General features: G+C 38.6%; 1 protein-coding gene across 1 annotated transcript; it reads right to left on the bottom strand.

The window, feature by feature from the left end:
* Positions 1–6,047: 6,047 nt before the first annotated feature.
* On the bottom strand, positions 6,048–19,842 carry LOC139758414 (probable glutamate receptor). Its single transcript, XM_071679796.1, has 8 exons — positions 19,548–19,842; positions 18,194–18,284; positions 17,608–17,911; positions 17,209–17,426; positions 13,578–13,758; positions 9,780–9,879; positions 6,507–6,636; positions 6,048–6,357 (listed from the first exon to the last, which is right to left on the bottom strand). Exons 1-8 carry the CDS (start codon positions 19,589–19,591, stop codon positions 6,247–6,249), a joined length of 1,179 nt encoding a protein of 392 aa, XP_071535897.1. The 5' UTR covers positions 19,592–19,842; the 3' UTR covers positions 6,048–6,246.
* Positions 19,843–26,490: the final 6,648 nt, after the last annotated feature.

A 26,490-nucleotide genomic window follows, 5' to 3' on the forward strand; every position in this document is an offset into this window, starting at 1 on the left:
ATTCCTCAACATCTTGCAGACACAATATAGCCGCTCCACTTTTATACCTCATCTGCCTGGGTTTTCATTAGTTCCAATGTAAATATAACAAAAGCTGCAAACGACACAAAAGAAGCACTCAGAACTAACACTGGCTTTCTAGCAAACAAAAAATCTCAAAAACTTTACAATGAAACAAAGATTTTCTCAATACGGTCCCAGGTCCCACCACAAAATGCTCAACGCTCATTTCTGTGCCAGATCCTAGCCCCTAGACTGGGAAATATTGTCACTGATGAACTTGTTACAGAAGTCACGTTTGATATAACTTAGGTAAAGTGAGATTGTTGTTCATAATAAATTTTCTTTATTCTGTCACGATTATTCAGCTCACGCTTGGTTGTTATGATACAGTTTGCAAGGAACTGTTTAGATATTATGCTTTCAACAGAAACTCTTAATGCATATTATATGCATAGTATCCTTTCTTTATAGGCTCTGGTGATCTCTCCCTCTCTCTCTCTCTCTCTCTCTCTCTCTCTCTCTCTCTCTCTCTCTCTCTCTCTCTCTCTCTCTCTCTCTCTCTCTCTCTCTCTCTCTCTCTCTCTCTCTCTCTCTCTCTCCGTACTTCTTCGTTTATTACATTCAAACTTGCGCTTATGTATGTACTGTGTTTTTCGAGAGTTTTTTTATTTTGTTTTCGTTTTCCATATCATTTCCTAGTCTTCTGGCGTAGTTTTTTTTTCTCTTTTTTGTATGTTCCTGATGATGGGGTCTGTTTAGGCGAATGCTTTAATGAAGAACTACGGACAACTGGTGTTTGAGTATCAACCTAATGATAGATTATGACAGAGAAAGATAGAGAACATAAGAAAGAAGATTCATAACTCTAAATAAGCTGTCATATTCAATTCTGTGTGCATTATGGAAACCTGTTCCTTGCGTATATTAACTTGCGACTACACGACCGAGCAGTACAACAACGATGGTTTACTCAGGACTTCCAGAGGAATTTGATAAAGGAACAGATACGTCTGAAAGAGAAGCACTTAATTAGACTGAAAGAAGAATTAGAAGAAGCTACTGCGAAGTGTAATGAGATTGAAACTGAGCATCATCTTAGATTACGTACAGAGGAGGCCCTCCACAAAGTTATTGAGACACATGCTAGGACCACTGAAACTCGCATCATGAAGAAACTATCGAGGTTATGTGGTGGTTCATTTACCACTCCTCAATCTACAGACAATCTTAATAGTGTCCCGAGGGAAGAAATTGTCTAAGGATCGGATAGAATTCTTTATTCTAGGAAGTAATTGTCACTTAGCCCCAGAATATGAACTGGCTAACAAAAAGGCAGAACAATTTATCCTCTATGATGACTTATGTAAATTGCAAAGAAATAGGAAAATTATAGTGAACCCCGACTTGCAGGAGAAGTTACTAGCCGAGAGTACGAAACGTAGGTATCGCTCTTCGAAAGGACTACACACACCACATGTAGGGGAAGCGGCGAAACAATTATGTAACAAAGAGAGGATCGTTGTCAGACGCTCAGACATGTCACACACTTACGTCATCCTTAACCGCAATGATTACTTAACTCATTGATTATGGCCACCAATGTTGTGAAGGATGACATAAAATTCGATCATCTAAAGGGCGACTTTGAAACAGGAAATGTCTACGGAAACGTCAAAACGCTCAAGCCGGGAAATCCTTCAAGGACGATCATGTAAATCCCTTCTCCTATCTACAGATCAGCCAGCCAAGAGGCTTAAGCAACTGATCTCACATACATCCTGACAACTTACATTCTACAATCGACCGTAGAGTTTATTAACTTCCTTAGGAATAAAGAACCATGGAAGTGGAGTCTCTCTTTACAAATGTACCAGTGGAGACGACAATTGACATGATTTTGGATTATGTTTACCAACACCATGTCTTACCTCCCGTGAAGATACCCAGACATATATTTAGAGATATGTTACATGCCTACACCATGGAAGCACCTTTTAGATATCCGCAAGGCAAGCTTTATCGGCATGTGGACAGAGTAGCCATGGGGTCACACCTAGGGGTTCTCTTTGCTCAAGACATTTATGTCCTATGTCGAGACTACAGCACTGTAACCTCAGAGCATGACACCCCAGATTTACTGCAGATGTATAGACGACATTTTTATCTGCGTCGACAACACAAGCTCACTTGAAAACCTTCGTAACAGGCTCCAAGAAGCTTTAGGCTTAAGACTTACAGAAGAGCTGAAAAATAATAAGATTACTTTCTTGGAATCTATGGTGAGCGCCACAACAAGGTAAATGTATGAGTGGAATAAGTGAATGCAATCAAATTTACAAGAGTAGTATCATTCGTGCATACTTGAGGAGAGCGAACAAGGTGTGCTCAACCTGGCAACTCCTACACCAAGAACTTCGACGTGTCCGGCAAATATTAATCAACAAGGGATATTCAAATACTGAATTTGATACCATTCTGAACAACGAGCTAGAGCAACATCTCGTGGCAAATAAACAGCCTCAACGTGACAGCATTAAAGTTTACTACAGGAACACATTTACGACATCATATGGAAAGGACGCGAAGGCCGTGTGAGATGTTGTGGCCAGAAACTGCAAGGCCATTGATGAAGACAAGGATATTAGTCTGATGATATAATACAATAATCCGAAAACATGCTCTCTCGTAATGAACAACAATGTGGTCGGTCGCTCTGGAAGTTTGAGTCGTACCGTTGTGGTATATGAGAAACACAACACTATTGGGGACTGTCACCCCCACCACATAAACTACATTGAACATACAACTGCAACCTGAGTCGTCGCCTCTCGTTCCACTTACAAGAAGGCGGAATCAAACGACATCAGGAACAAAAGCATGGAACGAGACTAACGATGGAGATTATAGTGAACAACACCAAATCCATATCATTTGGTATTACTTGCAGTGATTGAAGGAGACTAGTGAACAACACCAAATCCAATACGCAGTGATTGAAGGAGACTGTAGATATTAGAAACAATTAACATTGGAGAGAAAGCACCTGTCATCAACACCCAGACAAACATGACCACAACCATACAGCTCTTTGATGGCCCGCCAATAGGACCTAGACGGATGGGACACGTCATTGACCCGCCAAAAGCTACCGAGTCCGTCATCCCAGTTCGGCAGGAACACGGTCCCGGGTTACGAAGGTCAAAGAGAATCAGACGAGCCCACCCTGACCTCAGCTCCGCATCCGGACGGTAATGGTCACTTTTGACTTGCCTCGTGTTTTCAGTGAAGGATTTGCTATATTCCTACCTCGTGTAATATCGTTTTCCCTCCAGTGTAAAGTTTCTATATTTCTGCCTACATATGTTGTGTTTAGATTGTTACTCAAACTACCCTACTTGATTTTGTTAATTGTTTAGCTTTTAGTATTTTTCCTTGCTTTGTGTGTCATGTGCTGTGTTTTTCCGAGTGTCTTTATCTTTTGTTTTCGCTTTCCATATCATTTTCTAGTTTTGTGATGCATTTTTGTTGTTGTTGTTTTTCTTGTAGATTCCTGATGAGGCCTCTGTGAAGGCGAAAGCTTGAATGTAGTAAATGAAGAACTACGGAGAACTGGTGTTTGTGCTCTTCTAATAGTAGAAAAATACTGAGAAAATTACTAAACATACGAAAGAAATTGATAACTCAAAGTATGCTGTCATGTTTATTTCTATGTTCAAATATATATTCTATTATTGCTATTATTATCATTTTTATTATACTTAACCGCCATCTCCCGCGTTAGCGAGGTAGCGCAAGGAAACGAGGAATGGCCCAACCAACCCACATACACAATTATATACATAAACGCTCACACACGCACATATACATACATATACATTTCAACGTTTTCTATTTTTCATACATATTCACTATTTCCCGCATTAGCAAGGTAGTGCTAAGAACATAGGACTGAGCCTTGGAAAAGTAAAAACTGCAGGGGAGGATATCCAACCCACCGCTCCCTCCCTTATAGTCGCCTTCAACGACACGCAGGGAATACGTGGGAAAGATTCTTCCTCCCCTATCTCCAGGGATAACGTTTCAACGTATACATACATATACATATACAAACATATGCATACACACACATGTACGTGATGTCTCAATGGTTCTTTAATTTGTTTATGACAGCGGTTGTTAGGTAGGTGAATGCAAGTGTTTAGGATAGAGGGGGTAAGTATGCAGTCTGTTGTGAATGAAAGGGCTTGGGAAGTGAGTTAGTTGGTTTTCGCTGATGATAAAGCACTGTTGGCTGACTCGGGTGAGAAACGGCAGAAGCTGGTGACTGAGTTTGGTAAAGCGTGTGAAAGAAGAAAGCTGAGAGTAAATGTGAATAAGAACAAGGTTGATAAGTAGGGTTGAGGAACAAGTCAATAGGGAGGTAAGTTTACATGAAGAAAAACTGTAGCAAGTGAAGTGTTTTAGATATCTGGGATTGAATCTGGTAGCGTATGGAACCATGGGGGAGAGGGCGAAAGTTCTGGCAGTGTCGAAAAATGTGTGGAAGGCAAGAACATTATCTCTGAAAGCAAAAATGGGTATGTTTGAAGGAATATTGGTTCCAACAATATCATATCATATTTATTTATGCGAGGCGTGAGCTATAGACAGGGTTGTGCGGAGGAGGGTGAATGTGTTGGAAATGAGATATGTGAGGACAATATGTGGTGTTAGGTGGTTTGATCGAGCAAGTAATATATATAATATATATATATATATATATATATATATATATATATATATATATATATATATATATATATATATATATATATTACTTATATATGTATATATATATATATATATATATATATATATATATATATATATATATATATATATATATATGTATATATATATATATATATATTACTTATATATATTACTTGATCGGGCAAGTGTTCATTGATAGGCGTGCGAAAGACAGACTTTTGGATGTTAATGTGCTGAGAGGTGCAACTGGAGGGATGTCTGATCATTATCTTGTGGAGGCGAAGGTGAAGATCTCTGGGGATAGGGTTGAAAGAATACTTCCCACGCATTCCTCGCGCGTCTTAGAAGGCGACTAGAGGGGACGGGAGCGGGGGGCCAGAAATCCTCCCCTCCTTGTTTTTTAACTTTCTAAAATGGGAAACAGAAGATATATATATATATACTCTCGCCTGAGCCAGGTACCCATCATATCGTCCAAGCCCTATGGGTGGATGAATAGCTGGGTTGACTATGGAGTGAGTGCTATAACCAGGATTCGAACCTATGTTCTCTTCCCTGGGTGGCCCGTGAATGCGTTGTGGCCAGACGAGGTAACCTCTACACCATGGAGGTCCTTCATGAACAGACCTCTCCTGTTGATATTGAAGAGTCCAAGTGTAAATTTTGCCAAAAATCTCACTCCTACACCACTGAATGACTTCTGCAGAATTAGTGAGTACAGAGATCATTCTTACCAAACATTACGGGACATGTGTAAACATTTCATCAATAACAATATTCTGTCTCAGACGTCTGAAAAGTATCATATCTTTGCTTAATGTCTTAGTTCATTTTTCATTAATCCGTTCATTGTTTTTTTTTTCATATATTGTAACCATTACTGGCCATGTAAACAGCTTCATAATTCATTCAGTGCTGCCACGTCCTTGTTAACACTCTACTCACCATGTAACCTATAACGTATTTCTCTCACTGAGGCCTTTTGCGCCACAGCACACAGGACGGGTAGGAGTGTACAGTAAGGCAGCCGCTCTTGAGGCATAAATCACTACCACCCTCAAAATAATTTAGCCCTTCAAAACTTGAGAAAAAAACAGGCAACCATCATCAGATATGAACATCTCTGATGGTGATGACATAACTCCTGCTGAGCAAACATACAGTAATAATCTTATCACGGATTGCCACTGTGTCTCCATCCATATCCCAGGCAGCAACGCTGAACTAAGTCGAGCTAACATGACTTTCACAACAGCTGGGGAGAAATATTACGATTTATGTGAAAAAAAACATTTATTTTTGTGCCAAGCGACATTGTGGATCGTACAACTCCTGGAATTTACAATACTTATCCAATGCAAGACATTTGATCTTCAAAGTAAATTAATTTTGGATGACTTTGACGATTCTATTTGACATTTATCTTAAGTTGTCGTTTATCTCCGTACTTTGAGTATTTCAGTTAAAAATTTCTAGTGTCATCGATAGTCTTCATGAGGCGAGGGTTGTGGCGTTGTCGAGCAGCAGCGAAGCACTCAGGAGCTCGAGGCACAGCACAAACAGACTGATCGCGTGTCCGCCCAGTAGAACTGCGAACATGCCCTGCAGTGTAGGAATGAAGCTTTGTAAGGAAGATGATAGCAGTGTAGCCGACGTCAAATACAACAATCAGCAGGAAAATACCAAAACTTTCAAAGACTTTTGCTTCATATATATTTTTCTTATTAGATATGAAACGAAGAGATCTTTACCCAGGTATTACTAAAAGCAAGAGAATTGCTGACAGCAATCTTAGCTGGAGGGTTGTCACAGTAAGATACGTTTGGCATGGCGACTTTCAGCCAGTGGTAGTATAGACCTGTCTGTGTTACCCACTTGATTCTGTGGAGAAAAAAGTAGAATTGCATTTAACATTAGCCTACAACATTGCATACATTCTCCGGACAACTTTATTGGTGTAAGTGGACAGATAAAATCTCAAAGTACACTTTATTTATACTAAGAATAATCCATATTGCCTGCTTTTGAGCAATAGTTGTCAGGGGTCTGAATACTACATAATAAACTACATATTCACATACCATAAAAGAAACTAACTAATGAAGAGAACAAGAACAGTTTTGTGAAGCTATTAAACTATTAATGATATTATCATACTGCTGTTATAACTAAGCTATGCTGAATTTTAATGCTTTTTTTTCCTTGCGTATAAATACTTCAGTATTCCTAAAGACTGTAAGGAGTCCATTAAGGAAATACTCATAGTTTGAAAGCTGTGTATATATAAGAACGATTTATCTCTACATGAGCAGTGAATAAAAAACAGAATCACCTCATAAATCTTTGTGGATTTTCACGGCTTGCGTGTGGATGCACCTGACTTCTATGTTTTGCAGCAGTTACTGAGGACATTGCAGCATGTCTGGAGGTGAATTTGCCAATGGTACCAGTTTTTTCATGGTGGTCATAGTGATTACATTGAAAGTGCATTGCTCAATATGAATAGTGTGATAGACATTCATAAAAACTTCAGCGTGATAATTAATGTTATCTGAAATGCATGTGTATACAGCAGTACTGTTACGTTCTGGCATCATGAACTACCATGAATCTATTCCTCATATTTCTACTACTATAGTGTGAGTAGCAAGCCCTCTCGCAGTATCATAAATTTGAAGATACTGATCGAAATTAATATACATCTTGAAAGTAAAATTGACATTTGTGTCATCCAAAACAATGATATACTAAAGATTAGTTTGACAAGGGTCATATATATATTCGTTGAGAATTGCGTACAGTGTTAGAATAATCTTGAACATACTAGGACAGTGTTCGAGCATTCACTATAACGCCGGCGTATCTATTGTTGGCACTGGCACATTCTAAGAACTTATCTGGAATTTATAAGTTAATCTTATCATCTCAGAGGAACAAAAACTGGATCCATGTAAGAAGTATCAGATATTATTCATTGCAGATGAATAATAAAGTAACCTAAGATGAAATCTCATCCACTTAGTGTCTATGCATGTGCCACGCTCCATTTGTCAGACTCAAACTTCTATGTCTCTCTCTCTCTCTCTCTCTCTCTCTCTCTCTCTCTCTCTCTCTCTCTCTCTCTCTCTCTCTCTCTCTCTCTCTCTCCTCTACAATATTTCGTTGGTGGCAAGTGTTTCGTACGTAGCAAGGCTTGTAACCTGTGCTGAAATATACTTACATAACTTCAATTATTCGCTGTAAACGTACTTAGTAACCCGTATGTGAAAGAAAACGTGATGCATAATACCAGCCTTAAACCACATTTTCCCAAAAGTAGTTTTCTACACAGTCAAAAATCTAAAACTCCTATGTTCAAATATCTAACCTTATGATTTCCCCTTTCGTGAACTGAGACATTATCGTATATGAAGAGGGTATTGAATATCATACTAGCTTACAACAAAATAAAGAGTTGATTTTGTGAAATTACTTGTCATATCTTTCATCTTCCTCTCAAGTGGGACAGCTGTTCCCGCAGATGTTACAAGAGTGATAGAATTCCTACCAACATGCAACTGACAGAAAGCTTCTAGTTGAGCACAGGCTAAATCGTAGCCCCGTGTTGCTGGGCTTTCAGTAAAGTATCGCTCCCACTCATCCATGGCTTCTCTTATGTTATTTTTTTTCCCCAAAAAGAAGGAACAGAGAAGGCGGTCAAGTGAGGATAATCCCTCAAAGGCCCAGTCCTCTATTCTTAACGCTACCTCGATAACGCGGGAAAGGGCGAATAGTATGAATTAAAGATTTTTTCATTTTATATACTATTTCATTTTTGGGTGAATGAGCTGGAGATTGAGACCGCCTCTCCTGCAGATTAAGACCAAGTTGTGTGAATGAAAATGGTCAGCCTTAGAATGTGAGGTGGATGAGGCAATAACTCAAATAAGATTTTTCTTTTATCCACGTCGTGGCTGCTCTCCACGGCCGCTACATTCCCCAAGTTCATCCAAAGGCAAAAATGTGTTATTGTCTTCCTTTCGTCTGTCTCACTCGTAAATTTATGACCAGTGTACGAATGAATGCAGAATTAGAAAAGTATTCCTTTTATGTTAGCTGAGACGGCACGGCCAACTGAGGCCCTGATCAAGGCTATCTCATTAATGTTATCTATTTATCCATCTATATATCTATCTCTCTATCTGCCTCTCTATCTATCTATCTATCTATCTACTAATATATTTATCTATCTATCAATCTATTTATCTATCTATCTATCTATCCATCTCTCTATCTATTAACCTAAGTCACTCATTTCATCAATCAACCCCTAGGGTTGGATGAATAGCTGGGTGACTGTGGACCGACTGCTGCAACCAAGATTTAAACCTATGCGCATAAATGTGTGGAGGGGCCCCGTGAATGCGTCATGGTCAGGAACGCTAATCGTTACACCACGGAAGTCCATTATATTTTTTTTTTCTCATACTATTCGCCATTTCCCGCATTAGCGAGGTAGCGTTAAGAACAGAGGACAGGGCCTTTGAGGGAATATCCTCACCTGGCCCCCTTCTCTGTTCCTTCTTTTGGAAAATTAAAAAAAAAAAAAAAATGAGAGGGGAGGATTTTCAGCCCCCCCGCTCCCTTCCCTTTTAGTCGCCTTCTACGACACGCAAGGAATACGTGGGAAGTATTCTTTCTCCCCTATCCCCAGGGATAAATATATATATATATATATATATATATATATATATATATATATATATATATATATATATATATATATATATATATATATATATATATATATATATATATATATATATATATATATCATTCGGGTCTTTATCTCTAAATCAGTTATCCATTAAGACTTTATGCTTGGTTGAGTCTCTCAGGAGGTGTATCATGGACTCTGCCTCTTGCTAGCTGTCCTGTCAACAAACAGACTCCTCTCTGTTAACGATATTGGTCGGGAATACAAAAACCAATACTCAGTGTCAGCAAGTCACACTCTTAACAGGAAAGTCTCACTAGTACTGTACCTCTTGTTCATGGAGGGAACCAGAGGACTTCCCTTTTGCCCAATCATTGCGAACATAGTGGGTAGAAACACCTCCCGAGCTCCATAGAAATCACAGCGTCCTGCGAGGGGTGAAAGAGAGAGAAAAGTTAACTTCTCTCACCAGGTTCAGTCTGTAGGTGTACGATGTTTTGAGAGCAATATTCGTAGTATCAGCCACGACCTTAGGGGGAAAAATGGTGTCAGGTGATTTTACTTGATTGTCTTTAGGTGTAAATCTAGAGCAACGTGTACGCGCAGACAGATTGTTAGTATAATTCTTATCGTAACAAATAGATAAACAAAATGTATAGCATTGTTATATTTTCTTTTATAGTAACCGACATGGCTCAGGTAAAATGTGCCCCTATCAAGGTTATCTCGAGTGAAAGAAAGAAGTGACAGAGAAAGAAATTACAAATAGTTTTAATAGCTCTGCAATCGTTTGTAGATCTGACTTATAAGGGAAGAAAAGTTATATGAAGAGGGAAAGATAGAAGTAGGAAGAGAATCTCACAGCGTAGCTGTTCAAGGGAAGAAGGAGGCTTCGTGATAGCCAGTCCTCGAGTAGCTGATTGGATTGGATTGGATTGTTGCTAAGGAGTTTGATTTAGAATACAAAGAATTCAAACATCAGATTCCCCCTTAGGTGCTTTTAAGAATGCGCTAGTAGATGAGATCAGGAACTTATATGTCTGAACTGTACGAGTAGAAAGCCATACAAATGATTATAAGATCCAATGATAAGTATCTGTTAACTTCATATATAGATAAGGAGCCACAGATAATGTCAGTTTCGGACTTGAGAACTTGAAGTGAAGTATTTGTGAAGGATATTCTTACCGTAATTGTATCTACAAGGGTACTGTAAACTACTTTAATCAGTAAACAATTCCATATATCATTCATCCTTTTGTAGAAAACGTAAACCGTTTGCCTACGATTTTCTATCCACCTTCTCTTTTTTTTAAGTTAGATGAATTCAAGACCTTTTGTTAGCTCTAATAGGATATCTTTCGAATCTAGGAGCCATTCTAGTTATTTACACCAGTTCTGTCTCATTTTCTCTGTTTTTTTTTGAATAGGTGGGAACGTATTAGTGAACTGTAAAGAGTTGCTTAACTCCTTTGGACTCATTACAATATACTCACTTGTATATAAATTTATATACATACATAAATGCCCACTTCCACGTATCTAAAACAATTCAATTCCTCCAAATTTTCTCCATTCAAACTCACACCCGAAAAAACTTGTCACTGTGCCCCGCTAAAACTAAAAACCTTCCATTTATTCAGATTTACTCTCAATTTTTTCCTTTCACACAAAAAATCTTCCTTTTATTCAGATTTCTCTCAATTTCTTTCTTTCACACAATTGATTCTGCCACTAGTGCAGTGTCATCAGCAAAACAGATCTGACTCACTTCCTAGACCCCCTCATCCTCCAAGACTTTCGCATTTATATCCCTTACTGCCCCTTCCATAAACAAATTAAACAGCCATGGTGACATCACACACCCCTGCCGCAGACCAGCCTTCACTTGCCACCATTTACTCTCCTGTCTCCCTACTTACAAACAGACCTCACATTTTTGATGAAGACTTCTCACCACTTCTAACAGCTTTCCTTTCACACCATATATTCGCAAAACCTTCCATAAGACATGTATATCAACCCTATCATATGTTTTGTCCAGACCCATTAACGGCAATTGTAAATCCCTATGTTTTCCTTAGTATTTCTCTCACACATCTTTAGAGCAAATGCTTGATCCATTCATCCTCTGCCACTCCTGACACCACATTGTCCCACTACAGTCTGATGGTCTGTACTTGTCATTAGCCTCTCAAACGTTACTCTTCCATACAAGGTGCCAGGTATACTCAACATTCTTATATGTCTGTAATATAAACTCTCACCTTTTTCCCCCTTGTCCTTGTACAGTGGCACTGCACATGCATTCCGCCGATCCCCATGCACCTCGCCATGAACTATACATACATTATATTCCTGATTAACCAATGAACAATACAGTCACCCCCTTTGTTATAAGATTCAACTGCAGTAATATCCACTCTAGCCTTATCGTCATATTCTATCTTATGCAAAGCTTTCACTACCTCTTCTCTTTTCACCAACCCATTTTCCATCCTCTCTCACTCCGCATACCACCCCGACCCAAACACCTTACATCTGCCACCTTATCATCAAACACATTTATCATTCTTTTCAAATAATCACTGCATTTCCTCCTCACCTTCTCACTGCCTGACAGCGTTTCTCTATTTGCCCCTTTCACCAATGTTCCCTTTATACTAATTTTTTCTTTTTTTTGCACAATTAAACTCCTTCCAATGCATCTTATTCTTTCTGAATTTTACTGTTATTCGCTCACCCCATTTTTCAGTTGCCCTCTCTCTCTCTCTCTCTCTCTTTCACCTCCTGCACTTTCCTCTCGATCTCCTGTCGCTTTCTGCAGTATATCTCCCAAACATTTGCACTCTTTCCCATAAAGTACTGCTTTCGTCTTCCATTAGCAACTTTACTTCGTCATTCCACCAGTTACTACTGTTTCGCACCTGACCACCTCCGTCTTTCTGCTAGCCACACAATTCTTTTGCACATGCCAGAGCTGTTCCCCTAAATACCTCCTATTCCTCACCCACACCACTAGGGTCATTTACTCTCACCCTTTTCCATTCTACACTCAAATTCTTTTGGTATTTCTCCAGACAAGTCGTTATTTTCACCACTCTCTTCTCACCTGTAAAGTTTCCTCTTCTCCGAAATCATATACAAATCTTTACGAGGTAATCACGAGATATTCCGTTAGCTGCCTTTTTCGGCACATTCACATCGAAGAACCTCTTATTTACACACCTGTCGGTTAGTTAATAATCCTATAATGCCCACTTGCCATTTTCCTACTCACCTGTAATCATGTCAATCCCTCCTATGAAACCAGGTACTTCCCATCACCAGGCGCTTTTCACTACACATTTCCACAAGTTTTTCATCATTTCCATTCACAATATAGACACCATATGCCACCAGATTGTACCCTCAGCTGCCATGTTATTGATATTCGCATTCAATTGACCTATCACTATTACCTGGTATTTGGCATCAAAACTGCCGACATACTCACTCAGATGCATACACAACGTTTGCTTATCATCTATCTTTACATGGCTAGGTGCATAAGCACAAATTATTAGCCATCTCTCGTAAATCAAATTTATTTTCACACATATCATTTTGGAGCTCACTTTGCTACAGTCTTTCACACACTCCCACAGCTCCTTCGTCAGCTGCAGTGCCACCCATTTCTTCAGCCTCACACCAACCCAACTTTGTCTGCAAGGCCTTCCCAAAAAATTCTTCCATTTCACCATTGAGCATTGTTTCAATCAGAGCCAGAACATCTAGGTTCCTTTCCTCTAGCGTAACACCTCTTTCTTCTTTCTTCTTATCTTGGCGTGTGTGTGTGTGTGTGTGTGTGTGTGTGTGTGTGTGTGTGTGTGTGTGTGTGTGTCTGTGTGTGTGTCTGTGTGTGTGTGTGTTGTATACATAACACTAGCTCAAATACCCAAATCACATAAACCACTTGTTCCATATGTTCTGCGTGTGTGGATGTTTGCACCAGATTCATACCATATTGTTTGCGGACTCTTTGCTTGACTACTGCATTCATCCTAAGTAGACGGTGGCCTAAATAAACTAAAAGAAAGTGATTCACATTATGTAAGAACAGGGCTATATAGAAACAGGTAGGTACCTTTGTGCGAGAAATCCTGGCTTCGTAATACCCTTCCCAGAAGAGTCTCCAACATCAGAGTGTGGTCACCTTGCCTCACCCATTTGTCCAGGCTGGAGTAAAGTTTGAAGGATTTCACAAACTTGATTCTCCCTTCTTTCTCAGAGTCACCAATCTCTCGGAATATGCCAGATTTTGCGGCCTTGAGAAGATCAAAAGTACTTAGTGAGCAATAGATCTATGACTTTGCATGTTATGTGTGGTATTTCACACATATTGAAAATATCACAGGACACATTCTTCTCTACACTGGGACAGAATATAAGCAATGCATATTTTTTTGAGAAGTGAGAAAAAGAAAACAACAGAAATTATCTTTTCAAATATCTGAGAGAGAGAGTCTCTCTCTCTCTCTCTCTCTCTCTCTCTCTCTCTCTCTCTCTCTCTCTCTCTCTCTCTCTCTCTCTCTCTCTCTCTCTCTCTCTCTCTCTCCACTAGACAACATAATATTTGTAAGAGACAGGGACGGTCAAGTTGGAAGACCTGTGCTTGTATGTAAAATCTTACCTAAACGTCATCAAAATTCACACTACAACATCTGCAGCTGCTGAACACTTGTGTTCAGATTATAGACGCTCGAGTCAGCCAGCAGATATTAATACTATCATGTACGAGAGCTTACAACGAGCAGTACATGATAAAGATTCGATCATTCTTAGGGTTCATGATTTCCCAGAAATCAACTGGCGAACTATTTCAGGTGTAGAGAGTAAACCTGCTAGACTCATCAACTTTGTCGAGGACAATTTTCTCTACTAAACCATTACCGAGCCGATGAGCGGAGCTAATATACTTGATTTGGTTCTTGCGTCCCAGGAGTTCTTAGCAACTAATACCCGTGTTGGAGAACATCTAGGCACTTGTGACCATAACATGCTTAGGTTCGACGTCTATATCAAAGCCGACTTCCCCTAAAACCAGTAAAATCACTCCTATATTAAATATGGCGGATTTTAATGGGCTGGGCGACGTATTCAGAGGAATTATGGGCGTGTTTTAAGCATCGGTTTATGCACCATCGAGTCACATTCATTCCGATGCATGAGAGAAAAATTAAAACCAACAATAAGCCTGAGTGGTACACCCAAGATATTCCTAGAGCTATACGGAGCAGAAATAGTCTCTGTAAGCTTAAGAAATCAGATAACGACTCAGATGTTGCTAGATACTATAGCACAATCAGAAGGCAAGTGAAAGTCAGTGTTAAAAATGCCAAGGGAGAATACGAAGAGAGTATTGCAAGAGACAGTGATAGAGCTCCTAAAATACTGTATAGATATATCAATAAGAAACATATAAGGAGAGGGACAGAGCCCCTAGTAAACGAGGATTGGGAACCGATTGTGGACGATAAAAGTATAGCAACAACCCTAAGCAGTTTCTTACGACAATTTTTACGCTAGAAAGCAACGACACGAATTTTGAGACAGTGATGGATAGCACTAACACAATGCAAGAATTGACCGTCTCAGTTAGGGAAGAACTAATAGATGTAAAGAAGTTGAAGACTGATAAAGGTCCAGGTTCTGATCGGTTTATCCACGAGTGATTAAAAACATTATACACGAAATCGTCGGACCGTTAACCTAGATTATCAATAAATCGCTCCAGGATAGAATAGTCACAAAGAAGTGGAGACTGGCAGACGTCACTCATATATAGAAAAAGGGAAGCCGCAAATTGCTTGGTAATTCCTCTCCTATTAGCCTCACATGAATTGTATGTAAACATCTGGAGTTGATAGATAAAATCATAGCCTATCTGGAACGACACAACCTGATCGGTAATAAACAGTATGGTTTTAGAGAACGTTAATCATGCCTTACAAATCTCCTTGAAGTCTATCATAAATTATTCAATACCCAGGAAATGACAAAAGCATTAATTATGATATCAAATTTCTGTACTTCCAGAGATCATTCGAAAAGTCTCTCTCGTTAATTGATGCGCAAAGTCCAAGTCTTGGGATTAATAGTTGCATAAGGAACTGGACAGAATCCTTGGTATGTAATTGGAAGCAAAGATCCAGGGATCTGTACTCGTGTCTATACTTTCCATCAATAATATCAACGTCAATAATGTTGGACTAAATAACTTAGTGTCCAGATTTGCAAATGACACAGAAAGATCGGCAGTGTCATATTAGCTGAAGAAGAAAGGCTAAGATTATAGAAGGCTCTAGATAAAATAGCTGAATGGTCTAGTAATGGCAAACGCTATTTAACATCAATAAACGTTAGCTGTTACAAGTAGGAAACCTTAAAAGGATAAGTGATTGTGAAGGACAAGATAAAGGACATTACTAGGATGAGAGATCTGGGGGTCACTGTCTCCAACAACTTCAAATTCTCCCAGCATTTCAATGATGCAGCCAAGAAAGCAAATAGGATGATAGGATTTATAAACAGAAACTTTCTCGTAACAAAAACAAGGATGTGATATTGCCACCATGCCTAAGTCTAGTTAGACTACATCTCGAATATGCAGTGCAGTTTTGGGCCCCACTTAAGTAAGGCCATTCTTAGGCTGAGAGCAGTGCAGAGAAGAGTAACTAAATTGATTCCCTCCTTGTGTAACAAACCACATGAGGCAGGAGGTGGCCCCGCGGCAAAGTGATAATGTGTGTGAGAATACTGAAAGGAATAGTGCAAGCATTGCCAACAAGAAGAATTTTGGACTGTACGAAATATAATTTTATCAACGACATTACTGTCGCATGGAATATGCTCCCAGAAATTGTTGCTCAGAGCAACACCCTTCATATCCTCAAAATTAATCTTGTTCATCACTTGATCCGGAACTGAATACTTCATTCAATCAGTCATCATAACGTTGTGGTATATCATACTTGTTTCTCAACCACTGATCTCTTGCATTTTACGGTATCATACTAACATTGATTAACCCAATTCACCTGCTATGAAAAAGTAATTAAGGATTACTGTCTTACTCTTCATGATCAGGAATAATGTAGGCATTGAAAGTCGAGAGGCCGGAGCCCAAGTTTAGCTTTACTAGTGAAAGGACGCATGTCACTAGTGATGGATGCATGACATATTTATGTTCATTCTACCTTATGACTTTCCTATAAAAAATTTCCTTCAGGCTTATTAATCCTGCAAACATTTTTTCCACATGTTTTCCTGCTGGCGTGTGCTGGAGGGATTGCAGGGTGGAAAGAGAGCCTTTGTTTTGATATATTTTCCCTCCATTGCTTACAAGTGCACGCCTTCACCCACCTGCATGACTGAACGGTTGATCATCTTGTAAGGACATGGCTTTTATGGGGTATCTTTAAGTTCTCTTTTACCTAGAAAAGAGTCGTTCTTAAAGGGATCAAGTTATCAAGTTCTCAGTCAAAAATGATAGCTGTCTTTGTGTAAAATGTATATCATTACCAAAAACTTAAAACTTTTGTTTCTCATTACTAATGATACTATAATTTCTCATTTCTAATAACAATGTAGTCAGGGATATCCTGCATTCAAAAAACGTTCGACATCCTTTCTGGGATTGAATTCTAATAACCAAATTCATACCTTCCCTCCATCGTACATTCCAAAGAACGGTCCAAATGCAAAATATGACTTACACGAAAATAATGGACTTTGCTTGTGTCACTTTCCCAGATCATGGTCACAGAAGGGTCATCCAGCACCTGCCGGATGGAATGATAAGGTTCTGGGATGTGCCTCACAGCCAGGAGGGACATCAGGGTCCCAGCGTAGCTCCGTGTTAACACCAGCGTCATAATCATCCAAGCTCCTAACACAAGCCTCTTCCACCAGAGGTCTGGTGGCTCTAAGTAGTCTGTCGAGATATGACACTTAAGTAGATCAGTACTTTCGCTTGCTAATGTGTCACAACAGAGGTTTTTACCTTGGTTAATCAGTAATATATATATATATATATATATATATATATATATATATATATATATATATATATATATATATATATATATATATATCCCATCTTAGGCTCTATCTACCTTGTTGTAGCAACACACGAACGTAGGTAAACATCACATTTGATGACTGATCGTTCGTGGAAGTAGACTTTAAACCAGAATAAGAAGAGAAGAGGAACACTACCGCCGGCACCATCAGGAGCGCCGTCAGTACGACCGCCCACACCAGGGGTTTCAAGGGCAGCAGGAAGCCCCACGGGTCCACCTCTGGCCTCCCTCGCCGGGCTATGAGCTTGTGGTCGTCTATCATTATTTCTCTCGTGAAGTCTACCATCTCCTTCCGAAAGATCCTGACACTGAACGGACCAAGACCAAAATCTACTTCCTATAAGAACGAAAGGAGGAAATTTAGAGATATTCTCCTTTTTCGGAACTTATATTGTAGAAAAGAAATGGACAAAGAAATCCATAACACAAAAGATAAAGTGAACCAGAATCTCAGAGAGAAAACTCTATTCGATAAGGAAATAAGCATGATGTATTACTGTATGGAGTACAGACTTTTAATTTCTAATTACCTATACAGATAATAATGTTAATAATAACTTGGGGACGTGAAGCTCTTTCTGAAGTCTTTGCTTTACGTATTTCATTTTCTTAAACTTACCTTCCTGCCCACCATACCGACCATGCCAGTCCATGATCCATTCTCCAGCTTGCCTCCCCAAGACCCATCAGGAGGTCGGATGTACTTGTACCTGGTGAGAAAGACTTGTGAAGCTTCGTGACGTTGAAAGATAATATCCTTACGTCATGGTGTTGCACGTTGGTTAATCAAGGCTTGATGTTGTGGCCATTAATGTTATCTTGGTGAGGGTAAGTGTGAGTTATCAAGTGTTATCTTGCCATAGGTTTATGGTCTGTATTATTCACTGAGTGTGGTTTTAAATGAACTATCAATAGCGCTATGACTGTCGGTATGAAATGAGCGTAGCTGTTCAGTCTGAAAAGAATCTTACTTGCCGGTTAAATGTGGATATGTCGCTTTCTTACAACTAAAGCTGTGATACTATTTCTACTGGCAAAGGTGTTTCATATTCTGCCGTCGTGTTAGATACTAGTTTTGCTGTTACTGATGCCGTCGGTTTTCATCTGTTAGAGACACTAGCCTCACGGATTCTATACTGGGCCAACTTATGGCTTCGTCGCCACCATACTGCATGCTGTGCCTGGTCGTTTTTGCTTTGTTTATAGCAGTGAAATATAAGAACGCTTAATATCCTTGTCTTCTCTTTGGCGACCTTGTCAAGGGTTTCACGAGTCACTTTTCTATCATAGCAACAAAATTCAGTCCTGTATAAATGTTCTTTCATATCAGCCGTACAAGATTGACCAAAACATTTTGATCCCTTAAAGCTTTGATTAACACAGTGCAGATATTCAACAGAAAACACTTCATTTTCCACATACGGTGACTAAGCAGCGTTCAGTATCTTGTAGATTAACACCATAACAACCATATTATAAACTTATGCGCACACGACCTCGAATACACAAACGAATAGCTCACAAAGATGCTCACACACTTATATGCGTACATGAAAATCTATGTAAACATTTATACATTCAAATCTTTACTACCTTAACTAAAACAATTATGATGACTACGTTGGATATCCATCAAATTTCCGGATTTAGATATAACTCAAAATTACAAAGTGACTGCAGTTTTAGCAAAAAAAAAATAAAAGAATTGTATCATTGAACTAATGCAAACTTGCAGATGTTAGTATTTTGTTTTAATCCATGTATTTTTGTACCTCTCGTCTTCAGTTCTGGCAGTGATTGATAAATATATGTTAGGAACATGAAGACATCGACAACTTTTCAATTACTCATCTCTTCAAAATGAATCAAATGACAATGATTTCATCAGTTTTCTTAAGGTCTTTACCACCTCCTCCCAACCATGGCATCACATTTAAAGTAATTCCAAAACAAGAGTTTATATTAAGCCTTACGTGAAGTTCATAGTGATGGCGAGAACCTCCAGCAAGTGCACCATTGGGCCTTGAATAATGAGCTGGGAACTATGTCACGCTTCCTGACTAGTGCAGTGTAAGGTAAGAATTCTTCTGCTGCCACAACCAAATTGGGACCGTTAAACAATCTGCTGGAAATTGGGGTGTCAGAAGCCCTAGGTATACATTAACAGAAGGAAAGAAAATAGTCATTTCACAATTCTTCTTTGGGAGGAAACGTCATGAATATCAAATCATCAGCCAAATTGTTCAATTTATCAAAGGATATATAAGATTACCTTGGATAGAGCTAGATAGGATCAATTACCCGGAGAAATTTCATTGATTTAGGAATTTCTTCACCATGGCCCAAAGAACCCATTCAAAATTATCAACCCTTGAAACAAGTTCTTTCGATGAAAATCTCTATACATATATCAACAGCTATATATATATATATATATATATATATATATATATATATATATATATATATATATATATATATATATATATATATATATATATATATATATCTTTTATTTTTTCATTTATTATGCTTTGTCGCTGTCTTCCGCATTAGCAAGGTAGCACAAGGAAACAGACGAAAGTATGGCCCAACCCACCCACATACACATGTATAGAAATACACGACCACACACGCACATTTACATACCTATACATCTCAACGTATATATATATATATATATATATATATATATATATATATATATATATATATATATATTTTTTTTTTTTTTTTTTTTTTTCATAACATTCGCTATTTCCCGCATTAGCGAGGTAGCGTTAAGAACAGAGGACTGGGCCTTTGAGGGAACATCCTCACTTGGCCCCCTTCTCTCTTCCTTCTTTTGGAAAATGAAAAACGAGAGGGGAGGATTTCCAGCCCCCCGCTCCCTTCCCTCTTAGTCGCCTTCTACGACACGCAGGGAATACGTGGGAAGAATTCTTTCTCCCCTATCCCCAGGGATAATATATATATATATATATATATATATTATATATATATATAATATATATATATATATATATATATATATATATATATATATATATATATATATATATATATATATATATATATATATATATATATATATATATATATATATAATACACACACACACAGACATATACATATATACACATGTACATAATTCATACTGTCTGCCCTTATTCATTCCCGTCGCCACCCCGCCACACGTGAACTAACAACCCCCTCCCCTTGCATGTGCGCGAGGTAGCGCTAGGAAAAGACAAGAAAGGCCACATTCGTTCACACTCAGTCTCTAGCTGTCATGTATAATGCACCGAAACCACAGCTCCTTTCAACATCCAGGGGAAAGGGAAATGCTTATAAATTTTCTCTACAGTAAATCTATCCAATATGTAAAGACGTTTATTGATATTAATGTTACGTTTATTTGTGCATTCAAGAATAGAAGATTCAGTGATATTTTTCCTAGGAAAAGTGTTAGAGTTACTAAACTGGTATCACACTAATTAGTACAGTGATCATAATTTTCGACATGATCAAAAAAGGCATTTGATTCCTGTCTTGTTCTTGTCCTATATTTATGTTGCTCAAGTCTAACATAAAGATCTTTACCAGTCTCCCCAGCCTAAAACATATTGCAATTTTACATGGTACTCTATAAACGCAGCCCGCAGAACTTTCTGGCGAATGCCTGATAGAGATATTTCTTATGGTATTGTTGTTGATGAAGGCAACATTTACATTAAAGGTTCTAAGCAACCTAGGAGGTAATGCAAGATTATCTCTAAAAGAGAGAACTAAAAGTTTCTTGGTGTCAAGGAAAGGTTTAGGTTTAACTCTATATAATGATTACTTTGCCAACTTAGAAAATTCATCAGTGAAAGATTTAGTATACTTTAACTTGGACCTATAAACAAATTAAACAACCATGGAGACATCACACACCCCTGCCGCAAATCTACATTCACTGAGAACCAATCACTTTCCTCTCTTCCTACACGTACACATGCCTTATATCATCGATAAAAACTTTTCACTGCTTCTAACAACTTGCTTCCCGCACCATATATTCTTAATACCTTCCGCAGAGCATCTCTATCTACTCTATCATACGCCTTTTCCAGATCCATAAATGCTACATATAAATCCATTTGCTTTTCTAAGTATTTCTCACATACATTCTTCAAAGCAAACACCTGATCCACACATCCTTAACCACTTCTGAAACCACACTGCTCTTCCCCAATCTGATGCTCTGTACATGCCTTCACCCTCTCAATCAATACCCTCCCATATAATTTCCCAGGAATACTCAACAAACTTATACCTCTGTAATTTGAGCACTCACTCTTATCCCCTTTGCCTTTGTACAATGGTACTATGCAAGCATTCCGCCAATTCTCAGGCACCTCACCATAAATCATTCATACATTAGATAACCTTACCAACCAGTCAACAATATAGCCACCCGCTTTTGTAATAAACTCCACTGCAATACCATCCAAACTTGCTGCCTTGCTGGCTTTCATCTTCCGCAAAGCTTTTACTACCTCTTCTCTGTTTACCAAATCATTTTCCCTAACCCTCTCACTTTGCACACCACCTCGACCAAAACACCCTATATCTGCCACTCTATCATCAAACACATTCAACAAACCTTCAAAATACTCACTCCATCTCCTCTCACATCACCACTACTTGTTATCACCTCCCCATTAGCCCCCTTCACTGAAGTTCCCATTTGCTCCCTTGTCTTACGCACTTTATTTACCTCCTTCCAAAACATCTTTTTATCCTCCCTGTATGATGACGGGTTTGACAACTGATGGAACGTTTGTATAGTGCCACTGTACGAAGACAAGGGAGACAAAGGTAAGTGTTCGAATTGTAGAGGCACAAGTTTGGCAAGTGTACCTGATAAGTTGTACGGACGAGTGATGAATGAGAGCGTGATGGCATGCATAAAGCATCACACTGGGAAGAACAGTGTGGTATCAGGAGTAGTAGAGGATGTGAGGATCAGATTTCTGCTTACAAGTATGTGTTTGAGAAATACTTAAAAGAAATAGGATGTGTATGTGGATCTGAAGAAAACATATGATTGAGTTGATGGAGATGCTTTTTGGAAGGTTTTACCGATATATGGTGTGGGAAGAGAGCTATTAGAAACGGCGAGGAGTTGTTATCAAGACAATAAGGCCATCTTGTTCTTCCCATATCTGACGCTGAGTGCACTGCATTACTCTCTCAATACCTTTCTCCAGTACACCTGATCAATATACCCAATAGACTTATACGTTTTTGATTCGTACAGTCACTACCCTTACCTTTATCAAAAAAAAAAGAAAACATTACATATGCACTATATAGAATTATATGTCAATATGGTCATCTTCCTTAAATGCACTAACATGGGAAGAGAAAGGGGAAGTGATATCTAGTAAGCTGACCACTCAAGTAAAGATTCATATTGTTCTGTAATGGCAAAAAATGAGAGTAACTATTTCAATTTCATTGACATTAGAGTCACTGAAATTTTAGGTGGGCTTGAGATAAATATGTGTACTGTCTTACATCTAATGAGCTCATGTTTGTCAGATTTCATTCTTGCAAGTGAGAATTCTGGGTTTTGATTGTCTTTTTTTTAGCACTATTGATAAAATCACTACCTATCACCACGATCCCTGTTGCTCACGTGTCAAACTTATCAGGGAAGAGTTTGTGGTGGGCGGAAGGAGTAAGTCCCCGCTTGGGCGTCCAGGAGACAATCTGCAATGGCTGGGCGCTAGGAGGGCTGTATGGCAGATGCACGTACGCACGACATCTGCTTGGTAGAAACGTGTTCAATGTTACATTAATACATTTGATTCTTGTGCACTTCAAATGACCATAACAAATGACTGTTAAAGATTCAATGGCTCAGGTATATGTACTCACTCAATGGTTTTGCTAATTTCAATCGATATAATTCTTTTAGCGGTTACTTAAATGATCCTTGGTCGTCCTTCACAATGAGCAACAGTGTATTCGTCATGGAAAAGGAATTATGGAGCTCCTGCAGCTCCGGGAGGGACAGGCGAGTGACGACGAGGAGCTTGGTCGACCACACCAGAAGCAAACTCTTCAGCGACAACTTCATGAAAACGACAAGGAAGGCTGGGTCGTCGCTCACCGCTACCACCGTCGCGCACCATGACGACTGCCGCATCTGGTGAGAAGAATGACCAACTTCCGTTAACAGTGATGTAAGTGTGACCTACCCTCCTCAGTATTAATGTGAGGGTGACCAGCCTCCCCATTAGAAATGTTATTGATATATACGCTTCAGGCGTATTTTGCCAGTGATATGCCCATTCTGGCAATAGCGTACACTTCTTCCAACCTCATCCATGATTTTAGTCACTTACTTCCTTCCCTTGCATTATGAGAGAGACCTGCTAACCCCAATAGCAACCTACCCATCTCAGAAGTAATGTGAGTGGCCTACCCACTTAAAAGTACTGTGAGCGACCTAACAGCTTCAACAATAATGTGGATGATCTATCCTCCTGAATAGTAATGTGAGTGACCTATCCACCATGGCAGTAATGCGATAATTTACCCACCCCATCAACAATGTGAATGACCTATCCAATGTGAGTAACCTAATCACCTGAAAGGAAATGTGAGTAACATATTCACCTTAACATTAATATGAGTAACCTACCTACCCTAACATCAGTGTGAGTAACCTACCCACCTTAAGATTAATGTGAGTAGCTTAAACACCTGAACGGACGTGTGAGCGACCGACCCATTGAACAATATTTTGAGAGTGACCTGCATTCTTCACGAGCATTTTGAGAGTAACCTACCCTTTGAGCCTCGCTGACCACACGGTAGAGTTGCTTCTCCAACACCTGAGTGTTCTGGCCGCTCACTGTCACCTCCAGAACTGTCGTGCCCCAAGGGTCTACCAGCAGAAATGATTCCTAAAGCAAGTTGAATGAAGCAGTGTCAGATCACACTGAAACAAGGTCTGTTCATGAAAAAGCACACAAGGTAATGTAGACATTAGAAGATTAATGCAAAATTTATTGATATTATATTTGTCAGGTGCGTGCTTAGCGCAGGCTTGTGCCTAACTGTCGAATTTCCCTTGATTCTTTAGTAATCATTTGTTTACATATGAATAGCACGTACCCTGATAGCGGAGGCCGAAGTGTTGCCATCCGTGAACAAGATGAGAGAACACTGGGGTTGCCACACAGTTGCCAACACATCAACAACTGCATTTCCGGCCAGTGCTAATGTTTCCCTCTTATCTGTTAAAGGGATATTATAAATTTTTTTTTTTTTTTTTGCCTTTTTAAAAAGAAACCTGACACTGCTTATTAACACCATGCCTTATTTCCTTTTTAACCTTATGTATTAGGAATTTGATCGCTAGTAAATGCATATATTATTAACAGTTATACTGTGGACATGAGGGTCATTTTTAGAGGGTAAGGCCGAGAGTCGTGGGGTCAGAGGTCAGTGGGGTAGGGAAGGAATGGCATCTCCCGCCTTGGACCGCGTAGCCAAAGACATCAATCACTGGCATTTCCCCCGAGTTATCAGGCTGAACTACTGATCACAAATTTTGATGTAAGGACAATTACAGAAGAGTGATGTGCAAGACTCCTACAAACTGTAAGATCAAATTGTGAAACATACAGATGGTAAGATGTAGCTGTGAGCTATGTTGTGAGGAATAAGTGACATGTTATGAACCACGTAGCACCTGGGAGTATGGACAGACCTAACTTCACAAGTGTTATACTCAAGACGCACAAAGACGAATATGCATTGAGTGGCAATTAATGACACAAAGAAAATGAGTAGAGGGTGAAGGCCGGAAGATTTGACTTACTTAACTGATTATTCTATGAGACTGAGTATCCCTGTAACTGTCAAATGACTTGGACAGGACAAAAATGGGAGTGTCCAAGAAAATTAGAATACGACATGCAGGGAATACGTGGGAAGTATTTTTTCTCCCCTATCCCCAGGGTGCTATTTAGGACATAAACGCACATATACATAACTACACTTTCAACGTATATATATATATATATATATATATATATATATATATATATATATATATATATATATATATATATATATATATATATATATATATATATATATATATATATATATATATATATATATATATATATTATCCCTGGGGATAGGGGATTAAGAATACTTCCCACGTATTCCCTGCGTGTCGTAGATGGCGACTAAAAGGGGAGGGAGCGGGGGGGCTGGAAATCCTCCCCTCTCATTTCTTTTTTTTTTTTATTTTCCAAAAGAAGGAACAGAGGGGGCCAGGTGAGGATATTCCAAAAAAGGCCCAGTCCTCTGTTCTTAACGCTACCTCGCTCACGCGGGAAATGGCGAATAGTTTTAAAAATATATATATATATATATATATATATATATATATATATGTATATATATATATATATATATATATATATATATATATATATATATATATATATATATATATATATATATATATATATATATATATATATATATACATATATATATATATATATATATATATATATATATATATATATATATATATATATATATATATATATATATATATATATATATATATATATATATATATATATATATATATATATATATATATATATATATAGACAAGGAAAATGACAGTCATATATTAAAAGTTATCCAACGATGGAAAAAGGCGGTCACTGTAGTTCGGAGAACAACTCACTGACAGGGCCTGGGACTGTAGCCAGAGCAGGAATCATACCCAAGATGAGGATTACAAGGGGCGACATCACAGCTCTCACTATCTTCAGTTGCTGATGTCTGAGGTTTTCTATAAAGGAAGATGAATGAGAGTAATCAACC

This window comes from Panulirus ornatus, chromosome 30, assembly GCF_036320965.1.
Source record: "Panulirus ornatus isolate Po-2019 chromosome 30, ASM3632096v1, whole genome shotgun sequence".
Taxonomy (NCBI): Eukaryota; Metazoa; Arthropoda; class Malacostraca; order Decapoda; family Palinuridae; genus Panulirus; species Panulirus ornatus.